General features: G+C 47.9%; 1 protein-coding gene across 1 annotated transcript in view; it reads right to left on the bottom strand.

Moving 5' to 3' along the window:
* The window catches only part of LOC149438006 (receptor-type tyrosine-protein phosphatase kappa-like), a 122,974-nt gene that overhangs the window by 55,413 nt on the left and 53,754 nt on the right, over positions 1-13,807 (bottom strand). Inside the window, exons 14-18 of the mRNA XM_089660344.1 lie at positions 7,345-7,481; positions 6,949-7,036; positions 1,586-1,656; positions 1,450-1,486; positions 578-675 (exon numbers count right to left, since the gene is read on the bottom strand). Of these exons, the coding sequence (XP_089516470.1) occupies positions 578-675; positions 1,450-1,486; positions 1,586-1,656; positions 6,949-7,036; positions 7,345-7,481 (431 nt within the window). The remainder of the gene's footprint in view (positions 1-577; positions 676-1,449; positions 1,487-1,585; positions 1,657-6,948; positions 7,037-7,344; positions 7,482-13,807) is intronic.

Genomic DNA, 13,807 nt, shown 5'->3' with positions numbered 1-13,807 from the left:
CTCAGTCTCATGGTCTGTCATCTCAGTCTCATGGTTTACCAACTCACCACATGGCCCACCATCTTATTATCATGATACATCACTCAGTTTCGTGGTCCACTAACCAATGTTCACTGTTCACTATGTCATATTCATTATCCACTATTCCATACTTTGTGCCCATCATCTTATTATCATGGCCCACCATCTCAGCTTCATGGTCCACAATCTTATCTTCATGAGCCACTATCTCACATTATTATTTTTTCTATCTTTACTGCCCACTGTCTCATGTTCTCTTTCTACCATTCCACCTTCACTATTCACCATGGTCCTCCATCTCACACTGACTACACTTTTTCTTATTTTCACTGAATATTTATCTCACTTTTATTACCACCTCAAGTTCACTGTGTATACTTTGTCAGCCTTTTACAACCTGACCTGTCTTCTTGGACATCTCACGTTTTGTTTATCACACACCACACATTCACTATCCATTATTTACCCTTCGCTATATCTATCAAAGATTCCTATCCTCTCAGCTTCATTGTCCTCACATCCATAGTCACCGCTCCTTCACTATTCATCACCTCACCTTGTTCTGCTCCTGCAATCCCGTCAGCATGACAATGACGGAACTGTTCTCCTGCCACACCATGTTCCAGAAGTCTGCCAGAGTCTCAGGAAGGGGACCTGGAAGACGAGTAATAAGTCTGAAATAAATGATCATAAAACATTCCACAACATTCCTGCAGACAAATGTCATTAGATTATATTGCTGTTATAAAAATACATTCCATGTAGAAGACTTTGGGCTGTACAGATCTTACTCAACCCATTACTGGAGGATATATGAGCTACAAATTCCCAGCTCTGCATCCCTTTACATACAGACTTAAAGTGGAGCTCCACACAAAAGTTCCGCTTTAAGGCTTTATCCCCCACTCCCTGGTAAGGATTGGCATCCTTGGGGAGCAGGTACCCGATCCCACTGCGATCGCCTAGGCGATCAGAAGCAGAAGTTGTCCTTCCTCTCTCCCTGTAGTCTTCTGGAACACGTGACAGATCCCAGAAGACTACAGGACCATTCACAAGGCACAGCGCTACTCGTGTATGTACCATGGGCACCCAGCTGTGAAGTCGCAAGCTGCTACATCTGGGTGCCCACACTTAGGATGCCACCGAGCGAGAATGGCCAGTGAAACCGGCTGCGGTGAGGACAATGCTGGATCGAGGGACAGGTGAGTGCCTGTTTTCCTAAAAACCAGCAGATACAGTTTGTGTAGCTGCTGACTTATTTTTTTTAGATTTTGACTGGAGCTTTGCTTTAAGTCTGGCCTACAAAACGTTACAGTGATTTACTGATGACCTCATGGCAACTGGGCAGTATAAAGCCTTGATAGCAGAGTCTGATATGTAGGACCTTATCTGGTGCACACAGTATAATATGTATGAGCGGTCACTCACCTTGTGTTGCTATGTATAATTTTGGAGCTTTGTATCCCTGGAAAATAAGATATTTGACACACATATACTGTATTGTACAGTTTTATTTATGAATAGATATATACAGGAACAAATCTGGATAGAGCTCAATACTTACATCAACGTAGGAGGCATTTATATAATCTGATCTGGAGGGACTGGACCTCAGGACCACCCGAGAGTCATCATCTGTATAACAAAGACAGAAGTCATGATACCCCCAGGTATGGCACATTTGTATACTGAGAATATGAACACTCTGCTGATCAGAATATCGAGACTTTCCAACCCCAATTTTGTAGAGTTAGGAATTACAGAACATCGGGGTGCCGTGACGAGTCTCTGTGGCTTACACATGTATTTGCAAATGTGTGCCAACTAAACCCCTGTTTTGAACGCATACTGTCAGACAGGATAATTTGGTTTGTTTGCAGGCTGGTTGGAAAGTTAGAGCTTTGAATTTTTCTCTTTTGTTGTATGACATGTGTCGCTCTTCCATGTGCTCCTTGCTGTGAAGGCCAGTTATGGACTGGGGCAGTGGTCATTTTTTGTACTGTTGAATGTTTGGTTGAAGGGGTACACTGGACACCTTAGCTGCCATTGTGCTACATGCTGGGTGTCCAGTGAGCTCCTGTACCTTTAAAGAGGGATGGGCTCCCTCAGGTCCACCTGTCCTTGGTCTATCCATTAAATACATGCCTCTACTATGGGGGCAAAATATGTAGCGTTAGGAACTACAGGACATTGGGGTGCCGTGACGAGGCTCTGTAGCTTACGCATGTATTGGTTGGCAAGTTTGAGCTGGGAATTTTTCTCTTGTTTTTTGACATGCATCGCTTTTCCATGTGCTCCTTGCTGTGAAGGCCAGTTATAGACTGGGACAGTGGACATTTTTTGTATTTTTTGTTTTATTAGGATGTAAGATGATCTAAGAATCGGGACTTCTGTCACTCTGGCAGACTATGCCCCTTTCTGGGGGCCCAGTTGGGGTTCCCTATGGGGCTGAGAACTCCTACGGACTTTTAGCTGCCACCCATTGACTTTGTGGATTACTGCCAGATCATGGACTGTAAAGGACTACTTGCTACCTCTGCGGATTCACTATCTAAATGGACTCTTGCCTTGACGGGATTGCTTGAATGAACTTACCATCTGCCTAAAGTACAGGAACTTTATGGGGCACTTTGAGAACCCTGTACAGGAATATAGGTAAACGGTTCTTCCTTTTCTTTGGAAGAACCGTTCCTGTATGCCTTTGCACTACTTCAGTAAAAACGTTTGTTATTTCTTAAAATGCCTGGTCTGAAGTCTGTCAAAGGGATGCAATGCATGGCGTAACAAAAGAACAGGGCTTATAACAAGGGATAAACACTACTGAAGGTTCACGAGTGGAGAATACTGCAAGTAAAAGATCTAATTGCCATGAGTAACCAGTGGAGTGTTCGGTGCTTAAGCTGCCATCCGGGGTGTGTACCATGTGACTAGGTAAGGTTGACGGTGTGCTCTGGTCACAAGGAGGTTACTAAGTGAACCCCATCCCTAGTGGCTGGTGCCCCATACCTAGAACTGGACTCACAACACGGAGTCCCCATGTATCTAGCTGTGTGTCAAGGGAGAGAAAATGCAAGAGGATCCTCAATAGCAAGTCACTGATTGTGAAATGGCATCAAAGCTGGGCTGGAGGGCAGGATGAAGGTTCCACAGTATCCCCTCACAAGTGCTGCACCATGGAAGGAAGTCTGTGTACAGTTAGTCATGTAAAATCCCTATGAAGTGAATGAGACTTGACAGGTTAATTGTGCCACAACAAGTGCTCATTTCTAAGTTGGAGTGCCACCTTAATGCAGATTTCCCATGACCGTGGCCTCCACCTACATGGTTGGGCATTAGCAAGAGAAGAGTTTAGAGTTCCCTTTTAAGCCCCGCCCACACCGTTTCTGCTTCTTAGTATCAGAACACAGTGATTGTACCTTACTGCTTCTGTATCTCATTATATATGGTCAAAACCCTAAAAACACATATTAAAGAGGAGCTGGGATGGGTCTATGGAGGTTGGTCAATGCATAAAGTTACATTTTAAACAGAACACAAACCTTAGAAACATACGAAGCACCCCCTTGTGTACATAGTGTGGATAGGTTAGGTAAGTTTAGTTAAACTTCACTGCCAGTGCAGTCAGGGTTATTTGGGGTTGTTTACAGGTTAGCTGGCAAGCTGTGAGGGCTGAGCCTCTGTCACCTCCCCCTGGCTCCTGGAAGCTTCCAGAACTTAGTGGGTGGAGGGATAGAGATAGAAGCCTGAATATTTATGGGAGTGCTACCAATCCCTGTGTAGGTGGAGGTAGGTGGAGCCCAGAAGGTGGAGAGTTGGCTCATATATGCTCAGGAGCCTGGTCATGTGGGGATAGAATCCAGGATCCAGAAGTCTGAATGGGACCCCTGTGCTGGGGGGCTCTGCCTCCAGGCAGAAGGTGAGAGAGAGACAATGTGCTGAGAGAAAGGAGGAAGGAAGTTGAGAGGAGCCCTCACCCCTTCAGTCTCCTCTTGACTGATTGAGACACCCTGTCAAGGTCTGGACGGAAATTGCCATCTATGAGGCAGGAATAAAAGGGACTAAGTTAGTCTGTTTCACCACCCAAAGCCTATAGGGGAGAGGCAGCCAGGTGCAATACCCAGCTAGCCATCCAGGAGGGACAGTTTTTGACCTTCAACCCCTGCTTGGGATACTCTTGTGCTAATGTGCCAGTGCTGGGATCAGTATTGGAAGTGCTATACCAGTCTGTTAAAAGTAGTTTCCCCTGAGAACACAGTCTGGAGTTTTGTGCTAAGAAAACAGTCTAGCCACAGTTGTCCTTGAAGTTCTTCTACACTTTTTACCCCCCAGAGCCTATGTAGCACTACCCCCCTTAGGAGTCACTAGAGATATGGATCCCCCTATAGTTCTGCACAGCCAGGCAACACGCATTTCCTTCCAGACTTGCACTCCATTGACAGCAAACAGTCCTTGAACTTGGTTTTTTGGATCTTATTAAGGGGTAAATAACTTGGATTGGGTGGGATGTCCAAGGAACTGTAAAACTGAGGAAAACTTCCTGGAACTATGTACATGTAGTCAGAAAGGATTTTTTCTCTCCTTGGAGAGCTAGCCAGCTTCTCTTTGTGTACCTCCTCAGACCCCAGATGAAATCTCCTCTTCCTCCAGCTGCCCGAGGGAATCCCTGGCCAAGAGGTCCCAGAAGCTGCCACCTTAAATGAAAGCAGTCCCAGATGGGGGTTAGTCAGGTTTCACACCCGAATGCCCTTTCCCCTACTCCAGTCCAGGAAATGTTGAAGCACTGTCCCTCTTCTGCAAGCTGCAGGTTGACATCTGCCTTCAGGCCTTCTGCTGGGCTGTCTCCTTCCATAGCTCCTCAGATGGTCCAGGGGGTGTGGCGTTACTCACTCAGTCTCTCCTGCAAGCTTGTGGGTTGGTGGCTGCCTTCAGGCCTTATGCTGGGCTGGCTCCTTCTCTGCTTCCCAGGCTGTCCTTTCTCAGGGGACAGTGAGGCTGAGAGATTCTCTCTTCCAGCTCCTCTTCCTGCAGGTAGGCCTCTCTCCTTGACCCCCTCCCAGCCTCCTCACACCATCCTGCTCAGTCCATATTCCACCCAAACTTTCCTGCTGCTGAGCAGGCTCAGTCACTCTTTAGGGATGTCCTGACCCCATGCCAAGCTTCCTGCTTGGGGATTGGCCAGGATCCCTTGAGAGTGCAGACCAGCCACTCCTCACCCCCTCCCACTGAAGTCTAGAGACTTCTCCAAGTCTCTAGATCAGGGGGGAGTTCCAGAGAGCTGGTCTGCAGTGCCTCTCAGCGCTGACTATTCCACCAGGCTGCTACTCAGCCTCTAACTAAAAAATAATCATCTAGCTCCCACTAGCTACCTAGGAGGGTGCCACATGTACAAGGAAGATTGCAGCCTGGTGTGATATTCAGCTATCATTCAGGAGGGACAATATACTGTTATCCTCCACCCTTGTTTGGAGAATTCTCAGTTGCAGCCAGGTGCGCTGGCATTTTGCAGGGAAGATTAAAGTACTTGAAATCAAGTTAGGACTTGTGGCTAGCCAGGATGTACAGATATTTTGGAGGGATTACATTCTGGAATCTTTGCTAAAAGTCTGTGATCACTCAAGTTGTCCTCAAAGTTCCAGATTGACCAAGTTCTGGGCATTTCATGACCCCCCCAACCCCATCCAAGTTATTTACCCCTAATAAATAACAAAAACAAAGCCTTTGGACTGATTATCTGACTAAGTGTGCCTTCTGAAAATGCATGTTGCCTGGCTATGCAGATGAACGGGGGACCAAAATCCAGCAGCTCCTGAGGAGGGAGCAGTACACACAGAAAGGAGGAACAGAGCAAAAAGGAATGGAAGAGTTCAAGATCATTGAAATTGTTAATAAATGGTCACATATTTCCAAGACCAAATCTCTCCTTTTTCATCACATCTCAACACGAGATAAACCTTGAATGGGCAGCCACCATACAGGTGAAACTCAAAAAATTAGAATATCGTGGAAAAGTTCATTTATTTCAGTGCAGCAACTTAAAGGTGAAACTAATATATGAGACTCATTCCATGCAAAGCAAGATAGTTCAAGCCGTGATTTGTCATCATTGTGAGGATTATGGCTTACAGCTCATGAAAACCCCAAATCCACAATCTCAGAAAATGAGAATATTGTGAAAAGGTGCAATTCACATGACACAATTCTCTGCTCCTTTAGTACATCAACCCCAATGTGTAGAGCAGTGTTTCTCAACCAGAGTGCTGTGGGGTGTCATTTGGATTCCCATGGGGGACCACAAGCATAATACCCATTTTGGCCAGATTCGGAGATAGATGAGAGGACTCTATGATGGAGGCGTTCCATGGTAATGGGGATATTGTGATGTAAAGGGGGGAAATTTGTCATGGGGTACCCTGATGTGATGGGGACTTTATGTATAGGGGGGAAGTGATGTGATGGGGGGTTTTCAATCTGTGATGGGGAACTTTATGGTGATGGGGGCCTCTGATGTATAGAGGGAACTTGTGATGGAGTACTCTGATTTGAGGGGGGGGCTCTGACAGAATGGGGTCTCTGACATAATGGTTGAATCTCTAACAGGATAGGGGCCTGTGATGTTAAAGGGGACTCTGAAGTAAAGAGGAGGCTCTGATGTGATAGAATGTCTCCTCTGGTGTGAATGGGGGCTTCTTATGTGATGGAAGATCTCCTCTGGTGTGAATGGGGGCTTCTTATGTGATGTTAATTTCATCAAGGTGCTTGTGTGCATTTTCCTAGGCTCAAGTTTCCCCCCTGATAAGACATTTACATTTTATTACATTTCAGACTGGGGGGTTCTTCAAGATTTTGTGTCCAATTAAAGGGTGCCATGACTGAACAAAAGCTGAGAAACGCTGGTGTAGAGTACATTATCGGAGAGCTCATACTTACATGGTAAGACCTTTTTGTAGCGATTCTTAGCTTGGTTCTCCTCAGCTTGGCCTACAGTGCAGGAACTCATCAACCCCCCGGGAAGATCCTACACAGAGATATTGGAATCACTTGAAGTAAATATAAACCCAACCATTAAAATCTCATACAAACTTCATCATGTTAAACCAATTCTAAAAGTAATTTTCAGTCTTTAAAAATCTGTACTTGGTCACACAGAGGACTTCCAGTCTAGTGGGGGCATTTTATGTGTACAACAAGAGTTTCCAGATCTTGGATGAACTCATCCTCTCCATAATCCCATCATAGTCTTGTCTTTGTATGGAAGACTCCAATCTGTTGAATGTCTGACAACTCTTGGGCCATGTGTGAACACCAAACCGTACGGTGTCCTACCTGGTATTCCAGGTACCGTCCAACCGGGGAAATGTTTGCGTTCTCTTCCTCCACTTCAACCTGGTCCGCTAATTCCTTCTTCCGGAAATTTTTCACAACTTCCAAGAATTTGTCTACAGGGATGTCTCTCTTTTTACCTGGAAGGGGTGTAGGAAAATAGTTATCCATCAGGAAACGGCTGGACAGGAACAATGCAGGAGCAGGTTGCCATTTATAAACGTCCTCCTTCATTCCCTGCCTGTGCATGCTCCCTGGGAGCTCATGCACCACGATCTGGTGCCCACTGTGGAACATCAATCAATGTACAGGACCTCTGTGTGAGGTCCCGATCATGTGATCACTGATTAGCCAATCAATGATCACATGAAGAGTAGTAAGCAAGATGTCACTTCCTGACATCATTGCTTACTACGTGTGAAATCTGTGAATGATCACAGAGAATCACATGGTACAGGGCTATTCACAACAGCCTTGTACCATGTGAAAAGCTGTGACCAATCACAGCTCACACAGTATTTCTCAATGGCTACAGGAATGCAGCCAGAGAGAAGGAGAAATAATTGCTTTTACAGCCTTTATGGGTGTAAAAGCAATCAGTGTAAAAAAAAAAAAATCTCCATTACCCCCCACAAGTAGTAGTGACACTGTACTACTAGGGTGACAGTATGTTAAAAAAAAAAAAAAATAATAATAATATAAAAACAATAAAAAATATAAAAACAATTTTTTAAAAACTAATTTTTGGTTATAAACTATTTTTTTTTTTTTTTTACTAAAAAGTATATCTGAATACATTTTGGCCAAGATTTATGAAGAAAGATTATTAATTTGCAAAATGTTATAAGAAAAACACAATTTTTTCAAAATGTTTGAATTTTTCACTTCTATAGCAAAAAAATAAAAATCCCAGCGGTGAATAAATACCACCAAAATAAAGTTTTATGTCTCAAAAAAATGCTAAAAAATTCATATGGGTACAGTGTTGCATGACCGCGCAATTGTCATTCAAAGTGTGATAGCGCTGAAAGCTCAAAATTGGCCTGGACAGGAAGGGGGTGAAAGTGTCCAGACTGGAAGGGGGTGAAAGTGTCCGGACTGGAAGGGGGGGAAAGTGCCCGGACTGGAAGGGGGGGAAAGTGCCCGGACTGGAAGGGGGGGAAAGTGCCCGGACTGGAAGGGGGGGAAAGTGCCCGGACTGGAAGGGGGGAAAGTGTCCAGACTGGAAGGGGGGAAAGTGTCCAGACTGCAAGGGGGTTAAAGCGTCCGGACTGGAAGGGGGGGGAAGCGTCCGGACCGGAAGTAGGGGGAAAGTGTCCGGACCGGAAGGGGGGGAAAGTGTCCGGACCGGAAGGGGGGGGGGAAGTGTCCGGACCGGAAGGGGGGGGAAGTGTCCGGACCGGAAGGGGGGGGGGAAGTGTCCGGACCGGAAGGGGGGGGGAAGTGTCCGGACCGGAAGGGGGGGGGAAAGTGTCCGGACCGGAAGGGGGGGGGAAAGTGTCCGGACCGGAAGGGGGGGAAAGTGTCCGGACCGGAAGGGGGGGAAAGTGTCCGGACCGGAAGGGGGGGGGGAAAGTGTCCGGGACCGGAAGGGGGGAAAGTGTCCGGACCGGAAGGGGGGGAAAAGTGTCCGGACCGGAAGGGGGGGAGAAAGTGTCCGGACCGGAAGGGGGGAGAAAGTGTCCGGACCGGGAGGGGGGGGGAAAGTGTCCGGACTGGAAGGGGGGGAAAGTGTCCGGACTGGAAGGGGGGGGAGTGTCCGGACTTGAAGGGGGTGAAAGTGCCCGGACTGGAAGGGGGTGAAAGTGCCCGGACTGGAAGGGGGGAAAGTGCCCGGACTGGAAGGGGGGAAAGTGCCCGGACTGGAAGGGGGGGGAAAGTGTCCGGACTGGAATGGGGGGAAAGTGCCCGGACTGGAAGGGGGGGAAAGTGCCCGGACTGGAATGGGGGGAAAGTGTCCAGACTGGAAGGGGGGGAAAGTGTCCAGACTGCAAGGGGGTTAAAGCGTCCGGACTGGAAGGGGGGGGAAGTGTCCGGACCGGAAGTGGGGGGAAAGTGTCCGGACCGGAAGGGGGGGGAAAGTGTCCGGACCGGAAGGGGGGGAAGTGTCTGGACCGGAAGGGGGGGGGGAAGTGTCTGGACCGGAAGGGGGGGGGAAGTGTCCGGACCGGAAGGGGGGGGGAAGTGTCCGGACCGGAAGGGGGGGGGGGAAAGTGTCCGGACCGGAAGGGGGGGAAAGTGTCCGGACCGGAAGGGGGGGGGAAAGTGTCCGGACCGGAAGGGGGGAAAAGTGTCCGGACCGGAAGGGGGGGAAAAGTGTCCGGACCGGAAGGGGGGGGGAAGTGTCCGGACTGGAAGGGGGGGAAAAGTGTCCGGACTGGAAGGGGGGGGGAAAGTGTCCGGACTGGAAGGGGGAAAGTGTCTGGACTGGAAGGGGGTGAAAGTGCCCGGACTGGAAGGGGGGGAAAGTGCCCGGACTGGAAGGGGGGAAAGTGCCCGGACTGGAAGGGGAGGAAAGTGCCCGGACTGGAAGGGGAGGAAAGTGCCCGGACTGGAAGGGGAGGAAAGTGCCCGGACTGGAAGGGGGGGGGAAAGTGCCCGGACTGGAAGGGGGGGAAAGTGCCCGGACTGGAAGGGGGGGAAAGTGTCCGGATTGGAAGGGGGGGAAAGTGTCCGGACTGGAAGGGGGGGAAAGTGCCCGGACTGGAATGGGGGGGAAAGTGCCCGGACTGGAATGGGGGAAAGTGTCCGGACTGGAATGGGGGAAAGTGTCCGGACTGGAAGGGGGGGAAAGTGCCCGGACTGGAAGGGGGTGAAAGTGTTCGGACTGGAAGGGGGGAAAGTGTTCGGACTGGAAGGGGGGGAAAGTGTCCGGACTGGAAGGGGGGTGAAAGTGTCCGGACTGGAAGGGGGTGAAAGTGTCCGGACTGGAGGGGGGTGAAAGTGTCCGGACTGGAAGGGGGGTGAAAGTGTCCGGACTGGAAGGGGGTGAAAGTGTCCGGACTGGAAGGGGGGTGAAAGTGTCCGGACTGGAAGGAGGGGGAAGTGTCCGGACTGGAAGGGAGGGGGGAAAGTTTCCGGACTGGAAGGGGGGGGAACAAAACCACTAGTGTGCATGGAGCCTAAAAGTAAGAGTGCAAAATCTGGGGCAGCTGCGCATGGTAGCCAATCAGCTTCTAACTTCAGCTTGGACAACAAAACCTGGAAGCCGATTGGTTTCTATGAAGAAGTTAGCCTGATTTTGCACTCTCCAGCTTTAGTACATAAACCCCATAGATTGACGTCACAATTATATTTATATAGATGACCATTAAGTGAGATATCAAACAAACAGAGTGAATGGGGGGAGTTAGGACATGTGCAGAATGGAAAAAAGTATTTTGTTGTGGATACATTTGTTATATTACTAATTTAATTTTGTGGATTAATTTCATAATTCGTTTAGTTTACATTTTTTCTATTATAAGGAATTCCACATTTTCAAAATGATTTTGAATTGGTTGAAAATTTGATCTGAATTCTGTGTGAAGAAAAAGCTGGTTGTTAAGAAGAGGACCGGGAAGTCGGTCTCCACATCCTTAGCAACCAATGACTCCTCAGCTGTCGGTGGTTTCCCCACTGATGGCTGAATGTAAAAAAATGAATGAAAAAATAAGAAAAAAAATGGCGTGGGATACCCCCCATCCATACCCTTTGGGTCTGGTATGAAATTTAAAAAAAAAGAAAAAAAAGGCATGCCCCCCCCCCCACAATCCATACCAGGCCCTTATCTGAGCATGTCAGGAAAGGGAGCGCCCCCCATGAACCATACCAGGCCACATGCCCTCAACATGGATGGCAGCTTTGGAGTAGGGGGGCTCCCCCCCAAAGCACCTTGTCCCCATATTGATGGGAACAAGGGTCTCTTCCCCAAAAACCTGGCCTGTGGTTGTGGGGGTCTGTGGGCAGGGGACTTGTAAGAATCTGGAAGCCCTCTTTAACAAGGGGGCCCCCCAGATCCCAGCCCCCCCATTTGAATAAATATGGGGTATATAGTACTCTTGCTCATTCACCAAAAAAAGTGTAAAAAGTGAGAAAAAACACAACACCAGTTTTTGACCTCTATTAACAAACAAAAAATAAAAAATAAATGTCCCCCGAAGTAGATCCATCATCAATCACAATGAACACCGGCCTCCGACCTGAAGGGAAAAAAAAAGAGCTCCGTACCCGACAATCGCACCCACCATCTGACAATTCTTAAACAACAAAGGGACAGGCCCACCCGATGATGTCACCATGTGACCCCGCCCCCTTGTGACTTCATTGACCCAGCATGACCCAGTCAATGATGTCAAAAGCTGGCAGGATCACCCAGCAACATCATTGGGTGGCCCTTCCCCTTTGTTATTTACCCGCCTCCCACCCGCCATATAGTCCAATGATGGGTGCAAGGTGGTTCTCTCGTTCTGGGAGGATGTCATATGACGTCCTCCCATTTTCACTGTGCATGTGCGGCTCCGGGAGTGTGCAGCGCGGCGATTGCCGGTGCACTGTGTCCAACGGACACAGCAGATCACCAATCCACGGAAAGAGCTGAAGATGTCGGCTCGGTCATGTGATCAGCTGTGTCCAATCACAGCTGATCGCATGTAAACAGGGAAATGCTGGTTATCGGCATTTCTCTCCTCTCGAGCTGTCACACTGACAGAGGAGAGGAGAGCCGGTAATCGGCATTCCTCGGAGGGGACATCTACTGATCATCAGGGCACTGATGATCAGTGTGCCCTGATGAATAGTGTAGCCCCAGCAGTGCCACCTGTCAGTGTCCATCAGTGCCAGCTGTCAGTGCTCATCCACGCCACCTGCCAGTGCCCATCAGTGCCACATCAATGCCACTTAGTGCCCATCTGAGCTGCCTTTCAGTGTCACCCATCAGTGTCAGTCAGTGCCACCTATCAGTGCTTCCAATCAGTGCCACCTATCAGTACTGCCAATCAGTGAAACCTATCAGTGCCAGTCAGTGCCGCCTATCAGTGTGCATCAGTGCCCATCAGTGCTGCCTATCAGTGCCGCCTAACAGTGTCAGTCAGTGCCACCTAACAGTGCCAGTCAGTGCCGCCTATCAGTGCCACCTATCTGCCGCCTATCAGTTCCGCCTATCTGCCGCCTATCAGTGCCATATATCAGTGCTGCCTTTCAATGCCCATCAGTGATGCCTGTCAATGCCCATCAGTGCCACCTACCAGTGCCCATCAGTGCCACCTATCAGTGCCCATCAGTGCCACCTATCAGCGTCCATCAGTGCAGCCTATCAGTGCCCATAACTGCAGCCTCATTAGCGCACATCAGTGAAGGAGAAAAATCACTTATTTACCAAATTTTATAACAAAAACTAAGAAAAAACTTTTTTTTTTTCAAAATTTTTAGTGGTTTTTTGGTTTAAGAAAAAATAAAACCCCCGAGGTGATTAAATACCACCAAAAGAAAGCTCTATCACAAAAAAATTATAAAAATTTCATATGGGTACAGTGTTGCATGACCGCGCAATTGTCATTCAAAGTGTGACAGCGCTGAAAGCTGGAAACTGGCCTGGACAGGAAGGGGGTAGAAGTGCCCTGTAGGCTAGTGGTTAAGAACTGTCATTCAGTGGAGCTGTCAGACGGCGGGAGCCTTCGTAGGGTGCGGGGCTCTTTTTTTTTTTTCTTTCTTCAGGTCGGCGTCTGGCGTTTATTGTGACTGACGTTGGATCTACTTCGGGGGACATTTGTTTTTTAAAAAAGGACTTCCAGATTCCAATAAGCTCCCCACCCGCAGACCCCCACAACCACAGTCCAGAGTTGTGTAAAAGAGACCCTTGTCCCCATCAACATGCCCTAGTATGGTTCAGGAGGAGGTGGCTCCCGCTCGCCCCCCCCCTTTTCTGGCCTGTTGGGCTTCATGCTCAGATAGGTGCCTGGTATGGATTTTGGGGGGACCACATGCCGTTTTTTAATTCTTATTTTGGTGTTGGGTTCCCCATAAAATTCATACCAGACCCATAGTGCCCGATATGGATGGGGGGGGCAATGCCATAAAATAAATAAATAATTTCGGGCAATTCTTTTTTTTTTTTACATTCAGCTGTCATTGGGGAAACCACTGACAGTTGATGAGCCATTGGTTGCTAAGGACGAGGTGTTCAGTTTCCCAGCCCTCTCCTTAACAACCAGCTATTCTTCATACAGAATTCAGATCAGTCAATTAATTTTTGGCTGATTCAAATTGAAATCATTCTGAAAATTTGGAATTTGTTAGAAAACAAACTAATGAAAGTAAAAGAATTTTAATGAAATTTGTTACTATTGTTATTCGGAAATTTGGATGCATCCAAATCTCCGAATAACCAAAAATCAGTTTGAATTTAGATTCGGACTGAAATAAATTGCACATGTCTAGTAGTCAGAGTAATAGTGACCTTTCTAACAAAACAAAACAGATCTTTTTG

This window comes from Staurois parvus, unplaced genomic scaffold (genome assembly GCF_062004578.1).
Source record: "Staurois parvus isolate SC_StPar_1 unplaced genomic scaffold, SC_StPar_1.0 ptg001227l, whole genome shotgun sequence".
Classification (NCBI taxonomy): Eukaryota; Metazoa; Chordata; class Amphibia; order Anura; family Ranidae; genus Staurois; species Staurois parvus.
Note: the sequence above shows the minus strand (reverse complement) of the source record. Positions and strands in the feature narration are given on the sequence as shown.